Raw genomic sequence first — 24,486 nt, 5'->3', positions numbered from 1 at the left:
GTCTAATGCCGTTATGCACTGCCCTGGGACTTCTCACAGGCATCTGATTTGTCTTTATGGGAAGTAGGATGCTAGGTTGAATTTGACTATGGTCTGATTCAGCAATGTTCTTCTCAAAAGAATTTCTGGTCTGCTTTATAGGGTATACAAGAGTTCAATGATATCTGCCTCTCTATGGTGCATCTACACTGTAGAATTACTGAAGTTTGACACCACTTTTACTGCTATAACTCAGTGCTATGGAATCCCGGGAGTTGTAGTGTTACAAAATTCTTGGCCACCTTCTGGAAAGACCTGAAAACTTGGATATTCCAATGTGCCTTTGACTAATCAGTAACAACTTGACTTGGCCTGTCTACCCCTACATTACTACCAGGCCGCTGCACTTTATTACCAGCCCCATGTATCAATATTATTATTATTATTATTATTATTATTATTATTATTATTATTATTGGTTTCTGTTGTTGTCCTTTGATGTGTCATATTTTATCATTGCTTGTATTTTGATTTTGCTGTAAACAGCCCCGAGTCCCCTTTGGGGGAGATGGAGGCGGGATATAAATAAACTTATTATTAATGGCGTTACAGTATATTGTGCATGCCCTACTATGCCCTGTTTTCAGCACCGAACATGCCAATTGCGTCCGGCTATTAGTCATCAGTTATCAAGCTATTTTTTTATGTTTTATGTTTTTATTGGTTAAATTACAGCAATTGCAGTGCATTTTTTGCTGTTATATTTTATTGTGGTTACTGGGCTTGGTCCCCATGTAAGCCGCCCTGAGTCCCTCTGGGGAGATAGGGCAAGATATAAGAATAAAGTTATTATTAAAGTCTTTACCTTTCTCTATCAAAGAGTGCTGGTGCCTCTCCAAGCTACAAAATGCATGATCCCTTAGCATGGTAAAGTGGTGTCAAACTGCATGGTAGTTAAAGTGGTGTCAATTCCACAGTGCAGATTTACCCTAAGCTACATAAACCATCCTGTGATTAATAATGCCAACTCCACAACACCAAGGAAATAAAAATGGCAATTTGTAGATATTTTCACTTTCATGTGTCTGATCAGTGGTATCAGACCAAAATGAGGAGAGATTGTTGACATTTCAAATAATTTTAAAGCTAAGAAAATACTTTGAAGTACCAATTATTCATCCAAGCAACATTTTCCCCATCATTCTGTACTGAACAAAATTTCCACATAAGTCTTGAATTTGTTTCATTTTTAATTTGCCTCTGGGGGCATCTTTTGCAAGAGTTGTTTTTCTGAAGGCATGTCTGTCAGACTTAGATCACCTTCTGGCCTGCTATCAATAATCTGTAGCACTGGAGCACGGTGTTTTGTATTCTTTTCTGGGCGGGCACTAAAAGAACTGTTAGGCTCTGTGACTCATCTTCTCCATGTGAAAAGTCAGCTTCACAGGACATTTGCCCATTTTCTTGAAGCCACTGATTCTATGAGCTTTAGAATCTCATGAAACTGATGTTCTTTTTTACAGACAGAGCAAGATATTAAATAATAAATGAAATAATGTATAAATGTTCATAGAAAATAAATATTTTCAGTTAACATGAATATTTTTGCTCCACCACAGCTTCCACCACATGCAAAAGATATGAAGACAATGCCCTCTCAGTACATTTTCATCACAAGCTACAGCAACAATGTTGTTGTTGTGTGCTGTCAAATCATTTCTGACTTATGGTGATGCACAGAGTTTTCTTGGCAAGATTTGTTTAGTGGAGGTTTGCCTTTGCCTTCTTCTGAGGCTGAGAGAGTGTGCCTGGCCCAAAGGGTTTGCATTTCTGAACTGGGATTCAAACTGCGGTCTCCAGAGTCATGATCCAGCACTCAAACCACTATACCACACTGGCTCCAGTAACCCACATACACATGAATTAAAATGTATTGTATATACTCTTGTATAAATGTAGAAATTTAATCACAAAATCAACCCAAAAAACTTGACTTGACCTATGAGTCAATGTAAGTACTCCGTCTCAATTATTATTTAGAAAAAGGATTCATTCCTCTGAGTAGTATGATGAAAGGAAACTTATTAGTCTGTCGTGGGAGAACCTAAAGAGCACTGTTTGAATGCCTGGGAGAGAAAATGGTGGTAGTGGCAGCTCTTGGGTGCTTCTACTCAAAGGAGTGCCAAGAGATCCGTGGGGGTCCGTGCTTCTTCGCTCCCAGAATTGACTAAGGTCCCTTCCACACAGCTGAATAAAATCCCACATTATCTACTTTGAACTGGAATGCATGGCAGGGTGAACCCAGATAATACAGTTCAAAGCAGATATTGTGGGATTTTATGCCTTGATATTCTGGGTTATATGGCTGTGTGGAGCCCCTGATGGTGCAGCAAATTAAACTGTTGATCTGCTGAGCTTATTGACTGTCAGGCCCAACTTCTGCCAACCTAGCAGTTTGAAAACATGCAAATGTGAGTAGATCAATAGGCACAGCTTCAGCAGGAAGGTAATGGCACTTGTCATGCCAGCCACATCTACAGACAACGCTGGTTCTTTGGCTTAGAAATGGAGATGAGCACCAACTCCCAGAGTTGGACACGACTAGACTTGATGTCAGGAAAAACCTTTACCTTTACCTTTACCTTATGGCTGTGTGGAAGGACCCTAAGATTTCACCTTTCACCACTCTACTCAGAGAAAGAGAAGAATCCCTTTTTAATAAGAGTTAATACTATGCCTTAACTTATATACCATCCCAGTCTCTGAGTAGAGTGATGAAAGCTATTTATGAGACACTCTTAGTACTTGCAAATAGAGGGAGAAAACATGGAGGCAGTGACAGACTTTATATTTCTGGGTGTGAAGATCACTGCAGATGCAGACTGCAGCCAAGAAATCAGAAGACGTCTACTTCTTGGGAGGAGAGCAATGGCCAACCTCGATAAAATAGTGAAGAGCAGAGACATCACACTGGCAACGAAGGGCCACATAGTTAAAACAATGGTATTCCCCATAGTAACCTATGGATGGGAGAGCTGGACCATAAGGAAGGCTGAGCGAAGGAAGATAGATGCTTTTGAACTTTGGTGTTGGAGGAAAATCCTGAGAGTGCCTTGGACCGCAAGAAGATCCAACCAGTCCATCCTCCAGGAAATAATGCCCGGCTGCTCACTGGAGGGAAGGATATTAGAGGAAAAGATGAAGTATTTTGGCCACATCATGAGAAGACAGGAAAGCTTGGAAAAGATCATGATGCTGGGGAAAAAGGAAGGAAAAAAGAAGAGAGGCCGACCAAGGGCAAGATGGATGGATGTTATCCGTGAAGTGACTGGCTTGACCTTGAAGGAACTGGGAGCGGCGATGGATGACAGGAAGCTCTGGCGTAGACTGGTCCATGAGGTCATAAAGAGTTGGAAGTGACTGAATGATTAAACAACAAAATTAGTACTTGCACACAAAAGGCCTCATCACACCTGAGCATTTACCCATTTTAAATCCAGTTTCTGCCTCCTGCAGAATTCTGGGATTTGTAGTTTGGTGAGGCCCAGGACCTGTCTGGCTGAGCTGTTTAATGGCCACTCCCTAAAGTGGATTGAAAATGGATCAAAATCCTAGTGTCCAAAGTCATGGGTTATTTTAGTTATCCATGTAATGTGTTCTTCGGTTAAGAACTTTCCTGCAAACAAGCAGATAAACAAAAAACAAAACGTGGGTTGTTTCCCTCAATTCTGGCCCAGTTTTCTCCCATCGCTTTTGCCAGCCAGTAACATGCCACAGTGCTGGATACAGTGTGCCGTAATTTAAGTAAGCCAGGATGTATGAGCCAACAATTCATGATTTGTCATGGTTGGTTAACATTCCTTGATTTTTTTTTGTAGGGATGGGTTCAAATACAAAAGCTAGGCAGAATTCAACTACATCTAACACAGTTTGTCATTGTGTGCAAACATAGCTATGGAGTTCTTATGGAAGAATACTAGAAGAGAGAGGAGGAGTTACAATTTTTAATGGCAAGTTAATTATTAGCTACCTAAAGAAAATTTCAAAGCTCTTACTTCAGAGAGGTGGAATGTTAATTCAACTGTTTCAGTTTGTTTTATAGCCTGTGGTTAGTTTGTTAAAAAAATAAAATAAGTATAGTTTGATTATTGTTCACAAAGTATCTATTTTTTTTCAGCTCAGAGTTTTAAAACTTATCAAATGTTGTGATCACAACAGAGAACTGTATGCATAAATGTTACCAAATGGCCAAGAAAGCGAACAAATAGACTACAAGGTATGCTCGGCTAACAAAGGAGATGTGTTCCTGGGCATTACTTCTTTAACAGAAAAGTTGGCAACAGGGCGACAATAGCATAAAAAGTATGATAGGTTCCTGTACCAAAAAAAAAGAGCAATTCAATATATCTCAACAATAGATTCCTATAACAAAAAATCAGTAAACCCCCCCCCCCAACCAAATTAATAGGCATGTACTTTTGTGAAAATATTATTAGGCCTGAACTTGATAAAAGAATAGAGAAATATTAACTCTGAAGAAACAATTACCATAATTATTCTCTCTCAGTCATTTAACACTTTCTAGCAACCCTTAAAAAGAGATGCATGATGTGAGCTATTCAATTCAGTGAGAACTCCCAGATCTCCACACCTGTCCTGAGTGTCAGAAACTTCTCCAATCTGTACAGCGCGGAAGAACGATCTCAGGACAAGAGTACTACCTTGAAAAGGTGGTTTTTCTGTGTGTGTACGTTCAACTTAAAGAGGTTTTAGAATTTTAAAAAAATTGAATTACATACTTTGTGCAATTGTGGTTGATATTTCATGACATCACCAGGAGCCATCCTTTGCTCTTCAGTTTTGGCACTGGAAACATATAACAACTGTAATATTGATTTTTGGGATTACTCTGTATTTTTACGGTCCTGCCATATGCAGCTCATGCATGACTACATACTTGTAGATATGGCCCATTTACAAACCCAAAAGTCTCACAAACTACTGAATGTTCATCCAGCAGGTGAATGATGGGCACGAACAACACTGTCATACACTGCTAATCATCTTCTAATAGGTTTGCATACTTTAAGGCACCAGATCCTACCTGACCTTGGAAGCTAAGTAGGATCCACCCTGGTTACTCTTTGGATGGGAATTCATCAATGAATATTTGATGTTGAAGGCTATTTTTCTGATGAAGAAGCTGGCAAACCAAACCAGCATGGCATACTAGTTTAAGTATTCACCTAAAGGTAATAGTAAAGGTTTTCCCCTGACATTTAGTCCAGTCATGTCCGACTCTGGGGGTTGATGCTCATTTCCATTTCTAAGCCAAAGAGCCAGCGTTGTCCGTAGACACTTCCAAGGTCATGTAGCCGGCATGACTGCATGGAGAACCATTACCTTCCCACCAGAGCAGTACCTATTGATCTACTCACATTTGTATGTTTTCAAACTGCTAGGCTGGCAGGAGCTGGGCTAACAGCGTGAGCTCACCCAGATCCCCTGATTCAAACCACTGACATTTTGATCAACAAATTGAGCAGTTCAGCAGTTTAACCCGGGGACTCCTAAGTATTCACCCAAGACACACAAAAAAGGTCAAGTTTTGAGTTCTCACTCTGCCATGAAAACTCACTGGGTGACCTTGGGTACATCAAACTTCTTTAGTCTCAGTGGAAAAAGAAGAACAAAACTTTCTAAAGAAATTCTGCCAAGAAAATGCAAAGTTCACCTTAGGGTCACCATGAGTTAAAAATGACTTGAAGGCACACACAACAACAACAACAACAACAACAACAAGTCACAAACCATTTTGGAGTATTCCTTGCCTTAGAAAACTATATAAAATTCATAGAAAACAATTCAAAGAATATAGATGAAACCTTTGCTCAGTCTTGATACATAGTTTTTTTAGGCCAAAGTTACTACTGTTTTTCTTCCCATCTGAATATAGTACCATCTGTCCAAATGCTATCTAGGAAACCTTGAACAGAAGATAACTAAGTGAAATTACTAGGTGCTTGAAAGAACAAGAAGCAGCACAGACTCTAAGGCAGGGCGTCAAATTCATTTTCACTGAGGGCCACATCAGCCTTATGATTGCCTTCAAAGGACTGTTTGTAAATGTAAGACTTACAAATCTTAACTATGTTGCTCTGGCACTGAAAGCCTCAGGTGAGGATTTGGCTCACTGGCCCTGGGTTTGAGCATGAGCACTAAGAGAAAAAGCAGGTCATAGAATCATAGAATAGGAGAGTTGGAAGAGACCTCATGGGCCATCCAGTCCAACCCCCTGCCAAGAAGCAGGAAATAGCATTTAAAGCACCCCCGACATATGGCCATCCAGCCTCTGCTGGATGTGTGAAGGAGGATCAAATCAGAAATATTCCTGGGGTGGTAACTCCATAAACATCCAAGCATTCCCCTTGTCGTAATGGAACAGCGAGATTGTGGTACACATCCAACCCGCTCAACCCCAGACAAATATCTATGGTGTGTCGAGGCATTTAAGCATTCAAAATGGGAACGACTTGTATTTTTCCCAGTCTGTTTGAATCTATTTTGAAATTAAGCTCAAACACAAAAAACTGAGAGGGGCTTTTAGGTCCACAAAGAAATATTTTGTGGTGGACTCATATCTCCCCACCCTCCCATGGATCAGAAGTAGGGCTGTTCATAACAACTGGCTTCATCCACAAAACAAACAACATCTCCCTCATTTATCACTGAACAGTAACCACCAATGGCTTAAATTAACCATAACTGTATTCTCTATAATGTTTTTCTAGGTGAAACAAAAGCTAATGTTCTATATGTAGTATAAGTGAGAACAGTGATGTTGTTTATAAACAACATCTTTACAATGGCCTCAATCACATGTGAAAAACACTAGAGACGATGGAGGCAGTAGGAATACTTGATCACATGAGGATATGTTGTCATAAAGTAGCTGAAATCTGGAGAGAAAGTAGTCAATAAGCACACAAAATGACAATCCAAACAGAGGCTTACTAATATTGTCATTTTTTGAAGGAACAAATGAAATGTAATTCATAACAATCAACTCTTGATGTCTAGTAAATCAAGAATTGAAGCTGCAAAAGCCTTGAAGAGTCTGCAAGAGTTTTTTGCTTCACAGATGGTTAGACAGAGTCTGGAGATTAGTCTGTTGGGGAAAAAATAACTTACAATAACAGAGATTACTGTATTGTGGATTACTTTGGAAATACATGCTATTCTTTTATCAACATTTGCTACATAAATGCAAAACCTCAGCCAACTGTTGGAGAATGAGATGGTCGAGTAGCTTCAAACTGGAGCTGAGGAATGCTATTTTTGAATGCTCTCTTATTTAAACAGTCCACACAAATAAAAAAAAATCAATCCCAGTGCGAAGTCTCTTTGATACAAGTTTCCTATCAGGAGGAAGATTAAAAAAGGAATCAATCAACAGCCAACAGGCAAATAAACTGAGGATAGAAATTGAATACAAACACAGCTATATGACAGGAGTGGGTTTGTCACTGGATACACGCCACACAAGGGTACCCTGGGATCCTAGAATCAGATAGAGCCACAGTGGGTTATTTAAGATGGGGCAGCACTCGCCTAGTAGTTTGAACACTGGACTATGACTATGGAAACTAGGGTTCAAGTCCCCACTCAGTCACCTTGAACAAGTTACACTCTCATAGCTCCAGAGGGAGGCAAAAGCAAACTTCCTCTGAACAAATCCTGCCAAGAAAGACACATGAAAGCTTTACTTCGGGGTCACCATAAGTTGTAAACAACTTGAAAGTATGCAGTAATGATATCCTGACTCTGCCCTTTTTGTCATTTCTGGTCACCTTTCGCCATTTGCAGTCCCTGGCTGAGTAGGAGCTTTATTCATACCTTGTTTTGATGTTGGCCCAGTGGGGAGTAGTTTTTGTTTTCCTACTCCATGCTAATTGGTTGAGTATTGCTGATATTGTTGGCTCTCTATATGTGTGAGTACAACTTTAGCATATTTGATTGTTTGTGGATTTTATTAGTATGGTATATCTAAGAATCTCTGTGTCCTCTAAGTCAAGTCTGACAGATATTATCCATAGAGCAGGCCTGTGCCACCTGTGGCCCTCCAGAGGTTTGGGACTCCAACTCCCAGAAGCCCTCGCCAGCTTGTCCAATAGTCAAGAATTCTGGGTGCTGAAGTCTAAAACACCTGGAGGGCTACAGGCTGTGCAGGCCTACCACAGAGTCACACTGGAGGACCTACAGTAGTGGTTCTCAACCTGGGGTCCCCATATGTTTCCGGTCTACAACTCCCAGAAATCCCAGCCAGTTTACCAGCTGTTAGGATTTCTGGGAGTTGAAGGCCAGAGACATGTGGGGACCCCAGATTGAGAACAACTGACGTAGAGATTAAAGGTGTTCTTTCAAGTTAAAAAATAGCTATTTTTATTCACATTTTTCAATTTTTGTGGAGATCCTATGCTTTTAAGCATAGTGAATGCGGAGAATTGGCTGTATGTCAAAATTGGCAAACAGCAAGCACTAAATTTCAATTGACTCTTTTGTAATGTTTTTGGCGGCACTGCAAGGTGAAAGAGTGTGTGCATTTTCCTCTTATTGCCAATTGGCTTTGGAGGAGTTATGAGGCTGGTTCTCTTGCCAAAATGTCTTCCTCAGGAAAGAGTGCGAACCAGGAGGCATCCCTTCATGTGATCAAGCTAGGTCAAGTCTATACCCTGAGTCTTGAGCATGGAACATTTCGGTTTGGAGATTCAATTTAAGTAGGGCATCCTGAACAAATCCATGGCCGTGCATTCCATTGGCTGTCAGGTTGCAAGTTCTTGCAGTTATTTGGGTGGGAAGGAAACCTATGGTATCTCCAGACTAAAGGACAGTTGAACTTCACATTCCGCCTTTACTCTTACTTTTATTTCAAAGTTAATTTCACATTCCTCTATTTTAAAAAATAGCTCCATTGGTTCAACTAATTCATACTGATTTCTCTTACGAAAAAAAACCCAAAACTCTAAAATGGAAGTTGCTTTACCATGGTGCGTTTTCTTCCATCCTTATTTGATATAACGGTTTACCACAGAAGAGCTGTTCATTGCACATCTACTTGTAGATGTGCAATGATTGCACATCTACTTGTAGCTATTACTTTTAAAGAAAATGTAAACCTGTGTTGCATATTTAAAGAGAGTTTGGATGTGGGATCATACCTGAATGCTTCATGGCAGGTATAATAAAATAAACCTGTTTCCTTTATGTGGGTGAAAACACTGCTATTCAATTGAATAGATGCACAATGAACTGCCATTAAATGCCTTTTTCCCATTCATAAATTGAGACTGAACAACTGGACTTAGTACAGAAATGGAGGGAAAGAAACCCATGAAATCTCTGAAAAATTGAAATTAGCTTTATCTTACCTGTACACCCAACTTATTTGGTGTTCTTTGAAGAGCAACAACAACAAAAAATTCTTACTCGCCTCTCCTCAGGGTTTGAGGCAAGTACAACACAAAGTAAAATACATAATTACAAAAAGCATGGCCATTAAAACATATGTATTAAAAGGCATACACTTAAGATTAAAACACATAGAAATGATTCTTACAATAAAATGTAAATTTAAAATTCATTGTTTAAAACTGACTGGGTATTTTAATTTTATAACACTGAAAAATAGTTAATGACAATGCTATTGACTCTGTGGTGATGTTCTTCTGCCCTTTTCAGCATGATCAGTTTCTTTCTGAAGCCTGGCAGGGGCTCAGTATCAGGAAAAAGCCAAGAACAGGCCAAAGGAGGTAAAAAAGCATTACTAATGAGAGCAGCACGTTTGTTCCCGGCTGCTGCTACAACCCCTTAGAAGCAGAGTCTGACGTGAAACACTGGAGTAAAGTATATTCCTCATTAAAGTTTGAGGTGAACAGAAAAGAAGTGAGAAACAAGACAAGTTTTACTTATAAGATGAATGAATGAACTGAATGCATGTTAAGCTCCATTTTGTCAGACATTCATCTCCACCAAAGCCAACACAATTTGCCTTTTGTTTATATTTCTGAATGAGTGCCAAGGCAGTTGGTGTCAGCAGGATTATGCCCCAAAGCGATGCAAAGTAGATGGAAAGGAGCTGAAAAGCAGCATTCACAGCTAGCTCATTACTATAATATTAACTTTATAACACTATGCTTTATCATTGTGAAGTTTAAGATGCCAGCAATATTTAGCGTTGTCCTTAGTTCTTTTTAAAAAACACTGACAGCAAATTTACAAAACACCATAAACTAGTGCTGGCCACATTTATGGCCAAGTTGCAATGTTTCTAAAAGGGCTTCTATAAAGTGCTTCTCTATTAAAGCCTGAAACACACCCAGTAAATTCCCAGCAGGGCAGATGTTTTTTTAAGTCTCTCTGCAATCTGCAATGCACAATCCACGATGCTAATTGTTAGTTGCTTTCAAAGGAGCCATACTGTTAAACCTAAGAAAGAATCAGCCCACAGATTACCTCTGGAAAGTGAGCTGTCGCTTCTTGATGGGCCCTACTCCTCTGCAATGAACAGAAGTCCAGGATACAAAAAATTAAATAAAGGCAGCTTTTCCAAATATAACCATTTTTGAACCAGTTTCCAAACATACACACACAAACACAAGGCATGTGCACATATGTGCATATGTGCTTTACAATTAAAAACATCAGAGAAAGGCTGTTCAATGAAATGAACATAAGAATAGTAAATGCATTAATGGAAGAAATAGTAAATGCAGTCAGGGAGCCGTGGTGGCGCAATGTGTTAAACCCTTGTGCCGGCTGGGTTGCTGACCTGAAGGTTCTCAGTTCGAATCCATGAGATGGGGTAGGCTCCCGTCTGTCAGCTCTAGCTTGCGGCAACATGAGAGAAGCCTCCCAAGCAGGATGGTCACATCTGGGCATCCCCTGGGCAACATCTATGTAGACGGCCAATTCTCTCACACCAGCAGTGACTTGCAGTATGTTCTCAAGTTGCCTCTGACATGATAAAAATGGAAGAAATTAATCTAACAAGTGACTACCCACACTCTCTTTAAAATGTGACCAAATATTACAACTGAGGGATATGTTCCAATATCAGGAAACATTCCAGAGATGAGGAATCACAAAAAGAAAAGGAGTAGGCAAGGGATGAGGTTTTAAGTTTAATGAAAAATTAATAGAATGAAAAGGAAAGGAGAAACACAGAGATTAAAAAAGGAAACAAAGAGAAGGAATACAGAGAGATGACTAGAGTAAAGATTACGAGCACTGGCGACTATAAAGACGTACTGATAATAATAAGAATTTAAAAAAAGATAAACCTGGATAAAATAAGTCATAAAAAGAAACACAAATGTAAGAGAGGAAAGCCGCTGAAGGCAGAAATAGAAAACCTAAATAAAACACCCCTATAATCAATCACAGAAAGTGTAATGTAATTGAAACAAATTTACTTCTTGTGTTGGTTACACAAAGCTCAGAGACATTAAGAGTTGGAAATAAGATGGGCTACAGCAGGAACAAAATGTTGAAAATTTCAGTTGAAATTACAAATATAACAAAGAAAAATAAAAAAGAGAAAAGGTTAACAGCAAAAAGACAATGGCATAAAGAATGGAAAAATACAGGTGTAGGTTGTTAGCATAAAAAACTAGCATGAAAATAAAATATAAAATAAAAATAATAAATAGGTTAGACGAGAGGACTAAGGAGCCAAGAAATAACCTCTTGAATTGCCAAAAGAGAGAACATAAGAAGTGGAACCAATTACAGATCACAGATGTCACACCTGCTTAATTTCTGCAAATTCATCGGGTTCCTAAAGCAAGAAATGCAGAGAGTTGGGATGAGTCCCAGCCCAACCTTGACAACAGACCATTGATATAATAGTGTATTCGAGGGCACACATCTAGAAATGACTGTAGAGAAGGCCATTAGCTGCATTTTCCATAAAATGTTGAGACACTGCTATTTTTCATGCAGTTCTTTGATGGATATTAACAACTTCCACCAATTACACTGAAGCAGCTGTTTCCTGACCTGCCTGGCCCTTAGGCACACAGTCCCTTCTTGTTAATGTGTGTGTTGCTCCAAAACCATTGCCTGGATAAAGTGGCCCAATTATCTGTAATAGGGCCATAGGCAGAAAATGGCTCTGTAACTGCATAGAACAATAAAATATCTTATATCTTGAAAGACTAGCACATTACATAAAATAGTATTGCAGACTTACAGAAGGATAGAATGGTACCTTAATCGGAAAATTGCTAGACACTTGCTTGGGTGTCTAATAAGTGGGTACCTTAATTGGCAGGGTATTAGACGCATGCTTGGATATGTCACCAGGTGTGAAGATCTATAATTAGAGGGGTCCAATGAAACTAAATGTAGAAAGTAGAAGTGTGTAATTACTATTACCACGAACAAATGCAGGACAAACAACGAGTCTGTGATGGAAAATAAAAGTGGAAAAAAATCTGATACCAAAAATAACAATATTCCAAAACCAGTGGGGGAACAAGCAAATTGATGATTCAGTTCTATCTTCTATAGCTTTTGGTCACACTATATATGTCAATCAGTTAACCAACACAAGAATGCCTGTGTTATCACTCTTTGGCTGCCCTTCTGTTACCCACATATACAAATCTACACTCACCTTGCACTTGTGCATTATGGGGGTTGGGATTGCGATGGCGCTAAAGCCAATTGGGAAGACTCAAGACAATTGTAATGGTGTCAAAACAAATTATAAATGCTGTTTCCACTGCTGAGGGGATTTTTGAATCTTTTCATCCCTCTAGATTATATATATATCACCTTTATATGAGGGGAAGGATTACAGGGGGTGATCTTTATTTCAATATCCCGGCCTCTGTCTCTGTAGTTAGGGATTTCCGTGTTGTTGTTCCCTTTCTGAGGTAACTGTGACTATTACTCTTCCCCAATTAGGTGATTTATTAAGGTAACTGCCACCAACGTGAGGCTTTTGAATTATCACCGATGAAATTTGGCTCCACAGACGCAGATAAGATGAGATGAGTCGGTTGTTAACAAAGAACAACAAGTTTATTGCATACAAAACTTATGGTTGCAAGTTGACTGATTTACTTATGGAACTTTAGATAAACAAGTGGTTTAATAACATCTTATAACCACCACAACAGTAGTCTCTGGTGTACTTCCACTCTCACTCTCCTACTGATGATATAAATTGTAGCGAACTCTAACCTCAGCTGAGCTCCTTAGTGAACAATGTTCCAACTACAATAAAAACCTTTAATTTGATCTACTACCGATCAAATTCCTGATCACTAGTCCTTCCCAACTAGAGATCTTGACTAGGCTCCCTTTAGTCTGCCTTGACTAAAGATTTTGGCCAGGCCTGTCTCCTCAGCCCTTCTTGACTGAAAAGCCTCCAGCCACACACTCACTGGCTTCTTTTAAAATTTTCTTTTCATGGCTCCACCTACTTCTCCCTCTGGTGAGCTAGTCAGCTCCGTCTCCTTGGTAACAGCACTACTGTGGATTGAAACAAGATGGCTTCTGTTTCAGCTACTGTATCAACTAAACACAAATACATACTCTAACAGTTAAAATTAAACATAATAACTATGACTTCTCCACAGGATTGTCCTCCCTCCATCAAATCAGAAGCTTCCACAGGACAGGTGGTATTACCACAACCACAGCCATTGCTGGTGGAGAGTGCAAGGGCTATGAGAAATAACTGGCTAGCTACTCATAGTCAGGTGCAGACTGATGACATTATTAGCTAAGATTTCCAGAGGACCCTGATAGAAGGTTCCCTTAGTATGCATCTCACTATGCAGTCACATCCAGGAGTGAGCATATCACACCTATACTAAAACTACTCCACTAGTTGCCAATTAAGTTTCCAGGCAAAGTGGAAAGTGTTAGTTACTACCTTTAAAGCCCTACACACTTTGGGTCCAGGTTACCTGCAGGATCACCTTCTCCCATACAATCTGCCCCTTAGGACACTGAAGTCCTCGAAGGCACATTAACTTTAACCAGCCAGAACACAACTGGCAGCTGTCACCTAGAAGACCTTTCCATCAGCCTATGGCATGACCTGCCAGAAGAGCTCCGACATCTAAATGAGCGGTCAGAATTTAAACCCTAATTAAAGATCTCTGTCTTCAGACAGGCCTACCTTGTCAATTTTAAAATATGGATTTTAAATTTACATGTTATTGGTGTTCATGTTTTAATCTTTGTTCTAAGTATATGGATTTTAATGGTCTTCCATTGAATCTATTTTAACCACATCTTAAACTGTGAGGAGAGGCAGGGAACTCTTCCTCTGCTACTTCTTATAATAATAATAATAAAAAAATACTATTATTATGGGAGGGGAACTATCACAGAGCTATCCTGAGCCCTAAGAGGAGTGACACAGGAAGCCACAGTTCCACCTGCAGACCCTTTGCGCTATGCTCTACTCCACGGGATCTTGGGAAACGATTGCTGATCTTTGAATTGCCACAAGATCCTCTGTTTTTCTTGGAGCAACACATTAACAGAGTTACAATCGACCCTACAGTTATCAAGTGAACACCCTAACTCCTTCAAATCCATTCTGTAAGATCTATGTACATAACACGGGTACACCTGTTCCACTTTAATACCAAAACTACCATTGTCATAATCTTTCTCTGAACTGTAACCAATACAAGATCAAAGGACTGGTTCTGTTTCTTTCAGGTGGGCCCCTGGTGTGTTAACCCACTCAGGACCTCCAGCAAAAGGGAAGAATAAAAGAACCTGGAAAGGTAATGGCTAGGTTACAAGTGACAGGAAAGGGGGAGATGGTAGGAGATGAATCAGAATACTTTAAGAGGTACAGGAGACCTGGGAACTCTTGAAAACCCATTCACTTTGAACTTCTACATCTGCAAATTCTTTCTGAAATAGGGAAGCTGAGGCTTGAGCCACTGACTTTATTTAAACTGAAAAAAGACGAATTGTGGAATTTTTTGCTTCAAATACTTTGCTGCCAAAGTATTTAGGATTTTGCAAAGTCTTATGTATCAAGAAAAAAATGATATGTAATGCTGCACTCTGCTTCCATCTACTGTCATTTTGGGACTCAGTCTCTTTCAGCAATCTCAACAAGATCCTGTGTATATGAAGTCTGAGAATTCTTGAACTAAATAAAGCATTATTTCCCCTTTTTGAAATCCAGGAAATCAACCCGTCAACTGACTCTTTTCAAAAGAGTAATTAATCTATAAGCAATGCCAGAATCAACCAAGCCAGAAGGACTTTTAAAATCAGCAGAACAATTTGGATTTAAAAGCAGTGATGTAAGTCCATTTATTATTCAGAACTCCAACATCTCATATGGAAAATATAAGCCTAGGAACCAGATTATAAATTTAAATGTACAGTAGAGTCTCACTTATCCAACATAAACGGGCCGGCAGAATGTTGGATAAGCGAATATGTTGGATAATAAGGAGGCATTAAGGAAAAGCCTATTAAACATCAAATTAGGTTATGATTTTACAAATGAAGCACCAAAACATCATGTTAGACAACAAATTTGGCAGAAAAAGTAGTTCAATACGCAGTAATGCTATGTAGTAATTACTGTATTTATGAATTTAGCACCAAAATATCACGATATATTGAAAACATTGACTCCAAAAATGCGTTGGACAATCCAGAATGTTGGATAAGCGAGTGTTGGATAAGTGAGACTCTACTGTATAACCAGAATGCACATATAAAGTGACATTTTTGTGATAGTTTAAAACATATTTTATCTTCTGGAACGTGAGCCATTATAACATTTTCAAAGTAATTAATTTGAAAAAAGAAAATGGGCGCAGTCCAACAGGGGATCAAACAATCCAAATAGACATGTCAACTGGAATTACTGTCAGTGTGCAACTTCCAATTTTTACACAAACAAGTAATGAAACAGCTTCACCACAGGACTTCATGCCAGTTTCTGGTTGCTTCCAAATAGATGCCTCCTAGCACTGCCAATCGGAATAAAATGTGTATCTGTTACTTCTTAGAGTGGCTTCTGATAAGCCCATCACCATACCATTGTTCTTCTCCATTCAGTAAATTTCATAAAGGTTTCAAACTAGAGTTTGGAAACATTAGCACAGAAGCTAATGTTCATGTTACTTTTTCAAATGACAAACCTCTTCTGAATAAATCCTGCCAAGAAACCCCTGTGATAGGGTTACTTTAGGGTCACCAGAGGTCGGAAACAACTTGAAGGCACACGAAAACCATAACAAAAGCATTTGCTCATTATTCAGGAGTAGCAATATCAAATTACTTTTCCTTTGAAATAAACAACTTCAAAATAAATAAAAAGGACAACAAATTGCTCTCTATAATGACATTTGAAGCTAAATATACACATTACTCATTATTTTTTTAACGTTCACACTAGCAACCTTAGCAATTACATCTTTAAAATATCATAATAACATTAATAACATATTACTTCAAAATAATGCATCAGACAACTATATTCTTCACTTGCAACCCTCCCTCCATTGTTTCATCTGACTTTTTTCTTAGCATGGAAAACCCACAAAAGAGGAAAAGAAAGAGCTGCACAGTGCCTTCTCATGGCTAACATAAATAGCTATTTGTCTGGGGGGAAAGTCCTTAATAGATTATCTGTGGAAAGAAAGCAATAGAACTGGCAAAGGAATTAACAGACAAAGGTTAAAATGGAGAACAATGATGTCCATGAACTTCCAGATAAAACCCTTTTCTGGAAATACCCACAGAGTCAATCTAAATTGTAAAGCATCCTATTTTTGACAGGCAGTTTCCTAATTCAAAAATCAACTGTTTCCATTACACATTTAAATGTATAATGGTAACCTATACAAAATTCAATAAAAATTCTGCCCTTTCCCTTTGCAAGGTTTCTTGCTTCCATTGTCTTTCTATTAGTCATATCATTTTTATGAGCCTAGATATCTGGGCTATTCTATTCAAATTAGGTAAAAGGCTTTCCCCTGACATTTAGTCGTTTCCGACTCTGGGGGTTGGTGCTCATCTCCATTTCTAAGCCGAAGAGCTGGCGTTGTCCATAGACACCTCCATGTGGCTGGCATAACTGCATGGAGCGCCATTACCTACCCACCAGAGCCATATCTATTGATCTATTCAAATTATTAAATCACAAAAAGTATCTTCAGAGATTGTGAGATTGTGAACTCTGAGAGTGTTTCCCTGCTGATGATCTAGCCCTCTTCCATTTGTCATCTCTTCCTCTGATGTAGCTTTTTTGTCTATATACTCCGTTCTTGTGGTTGCATCTGAGCCTTCCATACATCCGTACCTACCGATATTTGTTTGTAGAGCCCTAGCCCTGAAAGGGTTGGGTGTTTTAGCTGAAACTTAATCAGTTTTTCAAATTGAATAATGAAGGGTAGGTGCACCATGCTTGGTCCAGATCCATCAAGCCATGTAGGAATAAACAAAGATACACACATACATATTTTTCACTTATAGCTAGAGAAGCTGACTACTGGAGATTTGCTCAATCACGAGAGATAGAATTGTGACAATAGGTTCTGGAAGACCCCACTGTTCAAAAATTCTCACAAAGATCTATGATACTGTTCTCTATGCTTCTCTTTACCTGCAATTCCAAAGGTAAATTGCTTCTTTGGAAACCTTGAGAAGTGATAATTAATTCTTTGGATATGCTATACCCACCTGCAATGTTTAACATCTTAAAATATTGTACCTGTTTTTCAAAACCAGAAATAAATTTCTGACCCCTTGAGCAATTATTTGTTTGCTTTTTGTTTTTGGCCATCTTGACCATCTATGTAGCCCACAGAGGATCCATCAAGTGACAGAAAACTTGTCCCCAGACCCACCATGGTTGTCCACCATTGCCTTGTAGACTTGTGAATCTACAGCACGGGTAGGAATCATGAGGCCTGCAAAATATTATTGAACTATGACTTCCCATTCCTCAGCATTGCCTGCTCTGGCTAACATAAACATAATTCCCAGTTTCTGAAATTCATGGGGCTTATTCTCACAGAATTGTGCACAGCATTATATTCTAAAACACAATTATACCCAATTAATCTGGAAACACAATCCAGTGCATCTCATGCAGTCTGTTGTTTGGGACCAACTATTCCTTCTCCCATTGTACCCTGAACCAGTACAGTAGGCCTTTGGTACTTGCTGGGGTTTGATTTCAGAACGCCTGGGAATGCCCAAATCCATGAACACTCGCATCCCGTTACATACAATGGCAGCATAAATTCGCAAAATGTAGTTTCACTTTGGGAGATTTGTAAACATATTTTCAAGCCATGGGTGGTTGAATCCATGGATACAGAATACATGAAAGGCCATCCATACCATACTTGTGCCCACTGGTTACAACTGTTGCTGTGTTTCATTAAACCATGCCGGCAATTGGCAACTAATGGAACTTGCTCTGCGCCAGTAATTTACATCAGTTGGCCATTCACAGTTGTAACATTCACCATTTGGAAATCAGGACTCCTACATCTTCCTGCGAGGAGCATCCTTGGCATCCAAAACACTCTCGGTTCTTTTCACTGAAATCAACCAACAGGGAAAAATGGGAAACTTTCTCAGCTGAACAATGACAGGGGGTTTCCTTCTGGGGACAAATGTTAGGGAAAACCACAGAAGAAGAAAAAGCGAAGGCAACTTTCCAAGTGCTCTGCAAATGGAATTGATTTACTCTGTATCCCCATTTTTCCCCAATGGCTTCCTTCTGGGAACACCATAAGTGCATCTGTAGAATGAATGCAGTTTGAGGCTATCTGACTTAATGCTATGGGATCACAGGAGCTCTAGTTTGGGGCACTCTTTGGCAGAATGGGCTAAAGACCTGGGTTTTTTTAATCCTTGTGCCAGCTGAACTGCTGACCTGAAGGTTGAATTGCTGACCTGAAGGTTGCCGGTTCAAATCCACAAGACGGGGTGAGCACCCATCTGTCCACTCTAGCTTGCAGGGACATGAGAGAAGCCTCCCAGCTAGCACATCCAGGCACCCCCTGGGAAACATCTCTGTAGACAGCCAATTCTCTCACACCAGAAACGACATGCAGTGACACGATGAAAAATAAGCAGGAGCTCCAGTTTGGGGCATTCTTTGGCAGAGTGGGCTAAAGGCCCAGTAAAATAACAGCTACCATAATTCCATACCATTGAGCCATGCCTGTTAAAGTGATGTCGAACTGCATTAACCCTACACTGTAGATATATGCCATGATGCCTCCTCTAGGCGATTAAGCATCCTGGTAGCATTTTAATAAACTATTATTATACTATATAACCTGGGTTATGAATGCCATTTCCTAATTGGTTCTATCATTAAAACATGGAAAAGGTTTATTAAACTGCAAAAACTCTGGTTTCTGCGGAACATCCTGCAGCACATTTTGCTATAGTTTTTCAATGAATATCTCATCCAGTCTCAACCAATTCAGCATATGTTGTCGAAGGCTTTCATGACCAGAATCACTGGGTTGCTGTGAGTTTTCCGAGCTGTACTGTCATATTCCATAAGCATTCTCATCTGACGTTTCGCCCACATCTATGCCAGGCATCCTGAGAGGTTGGTGAGGTCTGGTGGAAACCAGGCAAGTTTCCCAACTTGCCTAGTTTCCAAGAGACCTCACAACTTCTGAGAATGCCTGCCATAGATGTGGGTGAAACGTCAGGAGAGAATGCTTCCGGAACATGGCCATACAGCCTGGAAAACTCACAGCAGTCCAATTCAACATATTTATGGCAGCCACAAAAATGAAGTTTCTGGAGTACAGTATAACAAAGTAAGTAAGGGAAAGGTAAAGGTTTCCCCTGACGTTAAGTCTAGTCATGTCTGACTCTGGGGGTTAGTGCTCATCTCCATTTTTAAGCCAAAGAGCCGAAGTTGTCTGTAGACACCTCCAAGGTCATGTGGCCGGCATGACTGCATGGAGCGCAGTTACCTTCCTGCTGGAGCAGTACCTATTGATCTACTCACATTGGCATGTTTTCGAACTGCTAGGTTGGCAGAAGCTGGAGCAACAGCGGGTGCTCACTCCGCTCCCGAGATTTGAACCTGGGACCTTTCGGTTAGCAAGTTCAGCAGCTCAGCGCTTTAACACACTGTGCCACCAGAGGCCATACAGCTTGGAAAACTCACAGCAGCCCAATTCAACGTATTTGTGGCAGCCACAGAAACAAAGTTTCTGGAGTATAACAAAGTAAGTACAGTACTGCACAATTAAACAGGAACTAACACTTTCAAACCAGGAACAGAAAAAAATCGAAATTTTGTTACATATTATTATTATTATTATTCAATCTCAAGGAAGCCAGGGTTTGGTCGCCAACCCCCTCCTAAAGTGAAGGGCGCATCTATCTACACAGCAGAGTGGATGCAATGTGTTGTCGAAGGCTTTCATGGCCGGAATCACTGGGTTGTTGTGAGTTCTCCGTGCTGTATGGCTATGTTCCAGAAGCATTCTCTCCTGACGTTTCGCCCACATCTAGTGGATGCAATCTGACCCCACTTTTAAGTGTCAAGGCTCCATGCCATGGAATCCTGGGAGCTGTGGTTTGGAGAGGCACCAGCCCTGTTTGGCAGGGAAGGCGGCAGACCTTGCAGAATGCTTCCCCAGCACTGAGCCGGGGCAGTCAAAGCGGTGTCCAACTGCGCTCATTCCCCGGTGCAGATAATGCGCCCGAGGCTGCTGCTGCTGCTGCCAAGGAGGAAGGGCTTCATCTGGCGAAGGCTGCCTTACCTGCGGCGTCCTGCTTCCTCCTCCTCCTCCTCCTCGTCCTGCATGGGCGCTGCGGGGCCCCTTTGCCTCCGGCCCTGGAGGGAGAGACAGAGCCCGGGCGGACCGGGAGGGAAAGAGGAGGGGAAAGGGGGGCTCCGGAGCGGCGCCTCCCCGTCCAATGCTGCTGCTGCTGCTGCTGCTGCTTTTGCTCCGGAACAAGGCTCCTCCCCTTGGCCCCGCTTCTCTCCTGTTTGAAAAACTCAGGGCGGCCGCCTCGGGGAAAACGGCCGCCCGTGGGAGCCTTTCCAGTAGAGACACCCGCGGCGCGGAGAGGGGAAACTCCCACCCCGCGGAGGCGTCTCCACAGTTGGAATGAACGCCGTGGACGCCACTTTCCACCGCCCTGGCTCAGTGCACTCGAGGGGAGGTAGAGCTTGGGAGAGGCACCCGTGTTACCAGCAGGGCAGGACTCCAAGCGGGATGCGCCCTCCAGCAGCGCCGAACGCTGTTTGCACCCGACATGTTCTGGGTTTGGTTTCGCTTCGTTTTGGGGCGCACTTGTTGCGCTTTTATTGGCCCGAGAGAAAAAGATGTCCTTGTGAGGAAGAAATCTCTGCTACTCTTCACAGCTACTACGTGTCAATACTAGGTTTCTGGAAAAGAGGGGGAGGCGCCGGGGTCTCATCCGTCCCGGAAGTCCTGCCTCCCGTCTTTCCCAAAGAGGGGCTTCCCGGGCAGGCCCCTCAGGAGTAAATAAGTAAGTAAGTAAGTAAAAGTTTATTTGTATACCGCCCTCTCTCCCGAAAGGGACTCAGGGCGGTTTCCAATATAAAATCAGCATAAAACATTGTACAATAAAACACTGAAAACACTATAAAACGCTATAAGAATTAAAAACAAAACATAACAGTTGACTAAAACAATCACATAAACAGAAGGAATATAATCACTCAAATAACATATGAATCTGAAAAGAGGAAAAAAAAGACCACTGGGATGGAGGAGAGGATGGCCTGGAGGGACCACTAGAACTAAAATACAATGTTATATTCTAAGATGCTTTGGGGCAGAGGAATAAAGTGCAGTGTTTCAAGTCAAAGAGATGGCCTGTGCAACTACTATAGCTATGGGCTCGGAGGAGGGAGAAGGGGAAGGGGCCACACCGTGCTTCTCTCTCTTGCGCCCCAGTATTCTTCACCTCCACTGCATATTCACTAGGAATATTTGTCTACATAGGGACCATCAAATGTAGCGCCCAAACATGAATCAAGGAACATGAACAGCACTGCAGACTAATCCAACCAGAGAAATCGGCCAGAGCAGAGCACTTGGTGAACCAACCTGGACACAGCACATTATTTGAGAACACAGGAATGTTGGACCATTCTAACAACCACTATGTCAGACTACACAGAGAAGCCACTGAAATCCACAAGCATTTGGACAATTTCAACAGAAAGGAGGAAACCATGAAAATAAACACAATCTGGCTGCCAGTATTTTTTTTTAAACTCTCAAATCAGGACAGTAAGTAAAGAACAACGCTCTGAAAACAGGGGAATTCCAGACAAGAAACAATCAGGGCCAGCTAACACCTCCCAACAAAGGATTCCCCCAGGCAGGAAGAAGCCAGACTTTGACGCTGCAAGGCCATTCAGTGCTAATCAAGATGGCCAGTTTGCATTACTCAGACTTGCCTCTAACAGTCAAGAGTTCTTTCTCCCACCCTGGACCTTCCACAGATATATAATCCTCACTTGCATATTTTTCCAACAGACCTCACAACCTCTGAGGATGCCTGCCATAGATGGCCATACAACCCTGAAACTTCACAGCAACCCACTGTACCTTCTTTTTTTAAAAAGCTAGTGTCAAATCCAAGGCTTCAGCTCTTCACACAGAAGGTTGCATTCAATCTAAAGCCGCATCTACATCAGGCAAACTTTGGCCCTCCAGGTGTTTTGGACTTCAAGCCCCACAATTCCGAGCAGCCAGTTGATCTATACCAGTGGTTCTCAACCTGTGGGCCCCCAGGTGTTTTGGTCTACAACTCCCAGAAATCCCAGCCAGTTTACCAGCTGTTAGGATTTCTGGGAGTAATACAACTTGACTCCACTTTAACTCTCCACTAAGTGTCAGATCTAGAACACAGCAACACAACACTAGGAAGAAAAGTGTTGTCCCCCCCCCCCCCAAGGATTTAATTGTTTAACATTAAGGGTTGGGAGCCATCCAACCTCTCAGATATTGCATTAAAACTCCCAGCATTTCCCATTATTCGCTATGCTGGTTAGGGCTAATAAAAGTTACAGCGCAACACTTCTAGAGAGTGGCATCATTTCAACCCATGATCTAGATCCATGGTTCTCAACCTGTGGGTCCCCAGATGTTTTTGGCCTCCAACTTCCAGAAATCTGAACAACTGATAAACTGGCTGTGATTTCTGGGACTTGTAGGCCAAAACACCTGGGGACCCACAGGTTGAGAACCACTGATCTAAGATCTTACGTAGATTTTAATGAGAAAGTTGCCACACATTGATCTTCATCAGGTGGCCAGGAAACATTCATAGATTCCCCAAGAATTTGCCTACTACAGTTTATCCTTCAGATTCGCTGGGATTAGGGCCCCAGCAAAAGTAGAAAACAAATGAAAAAAAAAATCCCATTATTTCTTTTCACCACAGCAAACAGCTCTCTAAGAATATCTAGGCCCTCCAGGGTAATTCTATAGGTAACTGCCATTTATCTTATAAATGCTTAGAGACGTGTTCTCTAGAACATAAAACTCCTAGAGTTAATATATTAACCAAATCTATTAATATGGAAGGCTGACTGTTGATCAAAACATCTAGTCTATCATCTTCCAAAGATCAAGTTCCACTTGTCCTCAACATATAATGTACCCATCTAAAACTATCTTTAAAACATTTTTCTTTATAAAATACCACAGACCAGGAGTTTAACTGTATTCATTGCCTTACGCCTTTTCTACTGCAACTGGGCTTTCCAGAGAGAGTCTGGCACTGGTTGCAAAGTCTGTAATTTGTTTATGGCTTTATTTATTTGCAGGAGCCCCCAATGGCACAATGGGTTAAACCCTTGTTTTGGCAGGACTGTTGACTGACAGGTCGGCGGTTCGAATCTAGGGAGAGCAGGTGAGCTCCCTCTGTCAGCTCCAGCTCCCCCTTTTTCGTGTCAGGAGCGACTTGAGAAACTGCAAGTTGCTTCTGGTGTGAAAGGACATTGCCCAGGGGACACCTGGATGTTTTTACTATCCTTGGGGGAGGCTTCTCTTATGTCCCCGCATCGAGCTGATAGAGGGAGCTCATCCGCGCTCTCCCCGGGCTGGACTCAAACTGGCAACCTTCAGGTCAGCAACCCAACCTTCAAGTCAGCAGTTCTGCTGGCACAAGGGTTTAATCCACTGTGCCACCAGAAGCTCCTATCTCAGCTCAGCAACCCATGCAAGGAAATGAGAGAAGCCTCCCACAAGGATGGTAAAACATCAAACATCCGGGCATCCCCTGGGCAACATCCTTGCAGATGGCCAATTCTTTCACACCAGAAACAACTTGCAGTTTCTCAAGTCACTCCTGACACGAAAAAAATGGCTTTATTGAAATAAACTCTAATTCTGCATTAAAGACACTTATCTGATATGCATTACATAGCAGACATGTTCCAATTAGTATAATGCCTTTTAACATTTCTCT

At 41.1% G+C, this 24,486-nt stretch overlaps 1 protein-coding gene across 1 annotated transcript in view; it reads right to left on the bottom strand.

Moving 5' to 3' along the window:
• arhgef3 (Rho guanine nucleotide exchange factor 3) overlaps window positions 1-21,415 on the bottom strand; it is a 180,684-nt gene extending 159,269 nt beyond the window's left edge. The window contains exon 1 of the mRNA XM_062969887.1: window positions 20,793-21,415. Within this exon, the coding sequence (XP_062825957.1) occupies window positions 20,793-20,836 (44 nt within the window). The 5' untranslated portion in view covers window positions 20,837-21,415. The remainder of the gene's footprint in view (window positions 1-20,792) is intronic.
• Between the last annotated feature and the right edge of the window lie 3,071 nt (window positions 21,416-24,486).

This window comes from Anolis carolinensis, chromosome 2, assembly GCF_035594765.1.
Source record: "Anolis carolinensis isolate JA03-04 chromosome 2, rAnoCar3.1.pri, whole genome shotgun sequence".
In the NCBI taxonomy this organism is placed as follows: domain Eukaryota; kingdom Metazoa; phylum Chordata; class Lepidosauria; order Squamata; family Dactyloidae; genus Anolis; species Anolis carolinensis.
The sequence above is the reverse complement of the archived record's forward strand: the minus strand, read 5'-3'. Positions and strand labels throughout refer to the sequence as shown.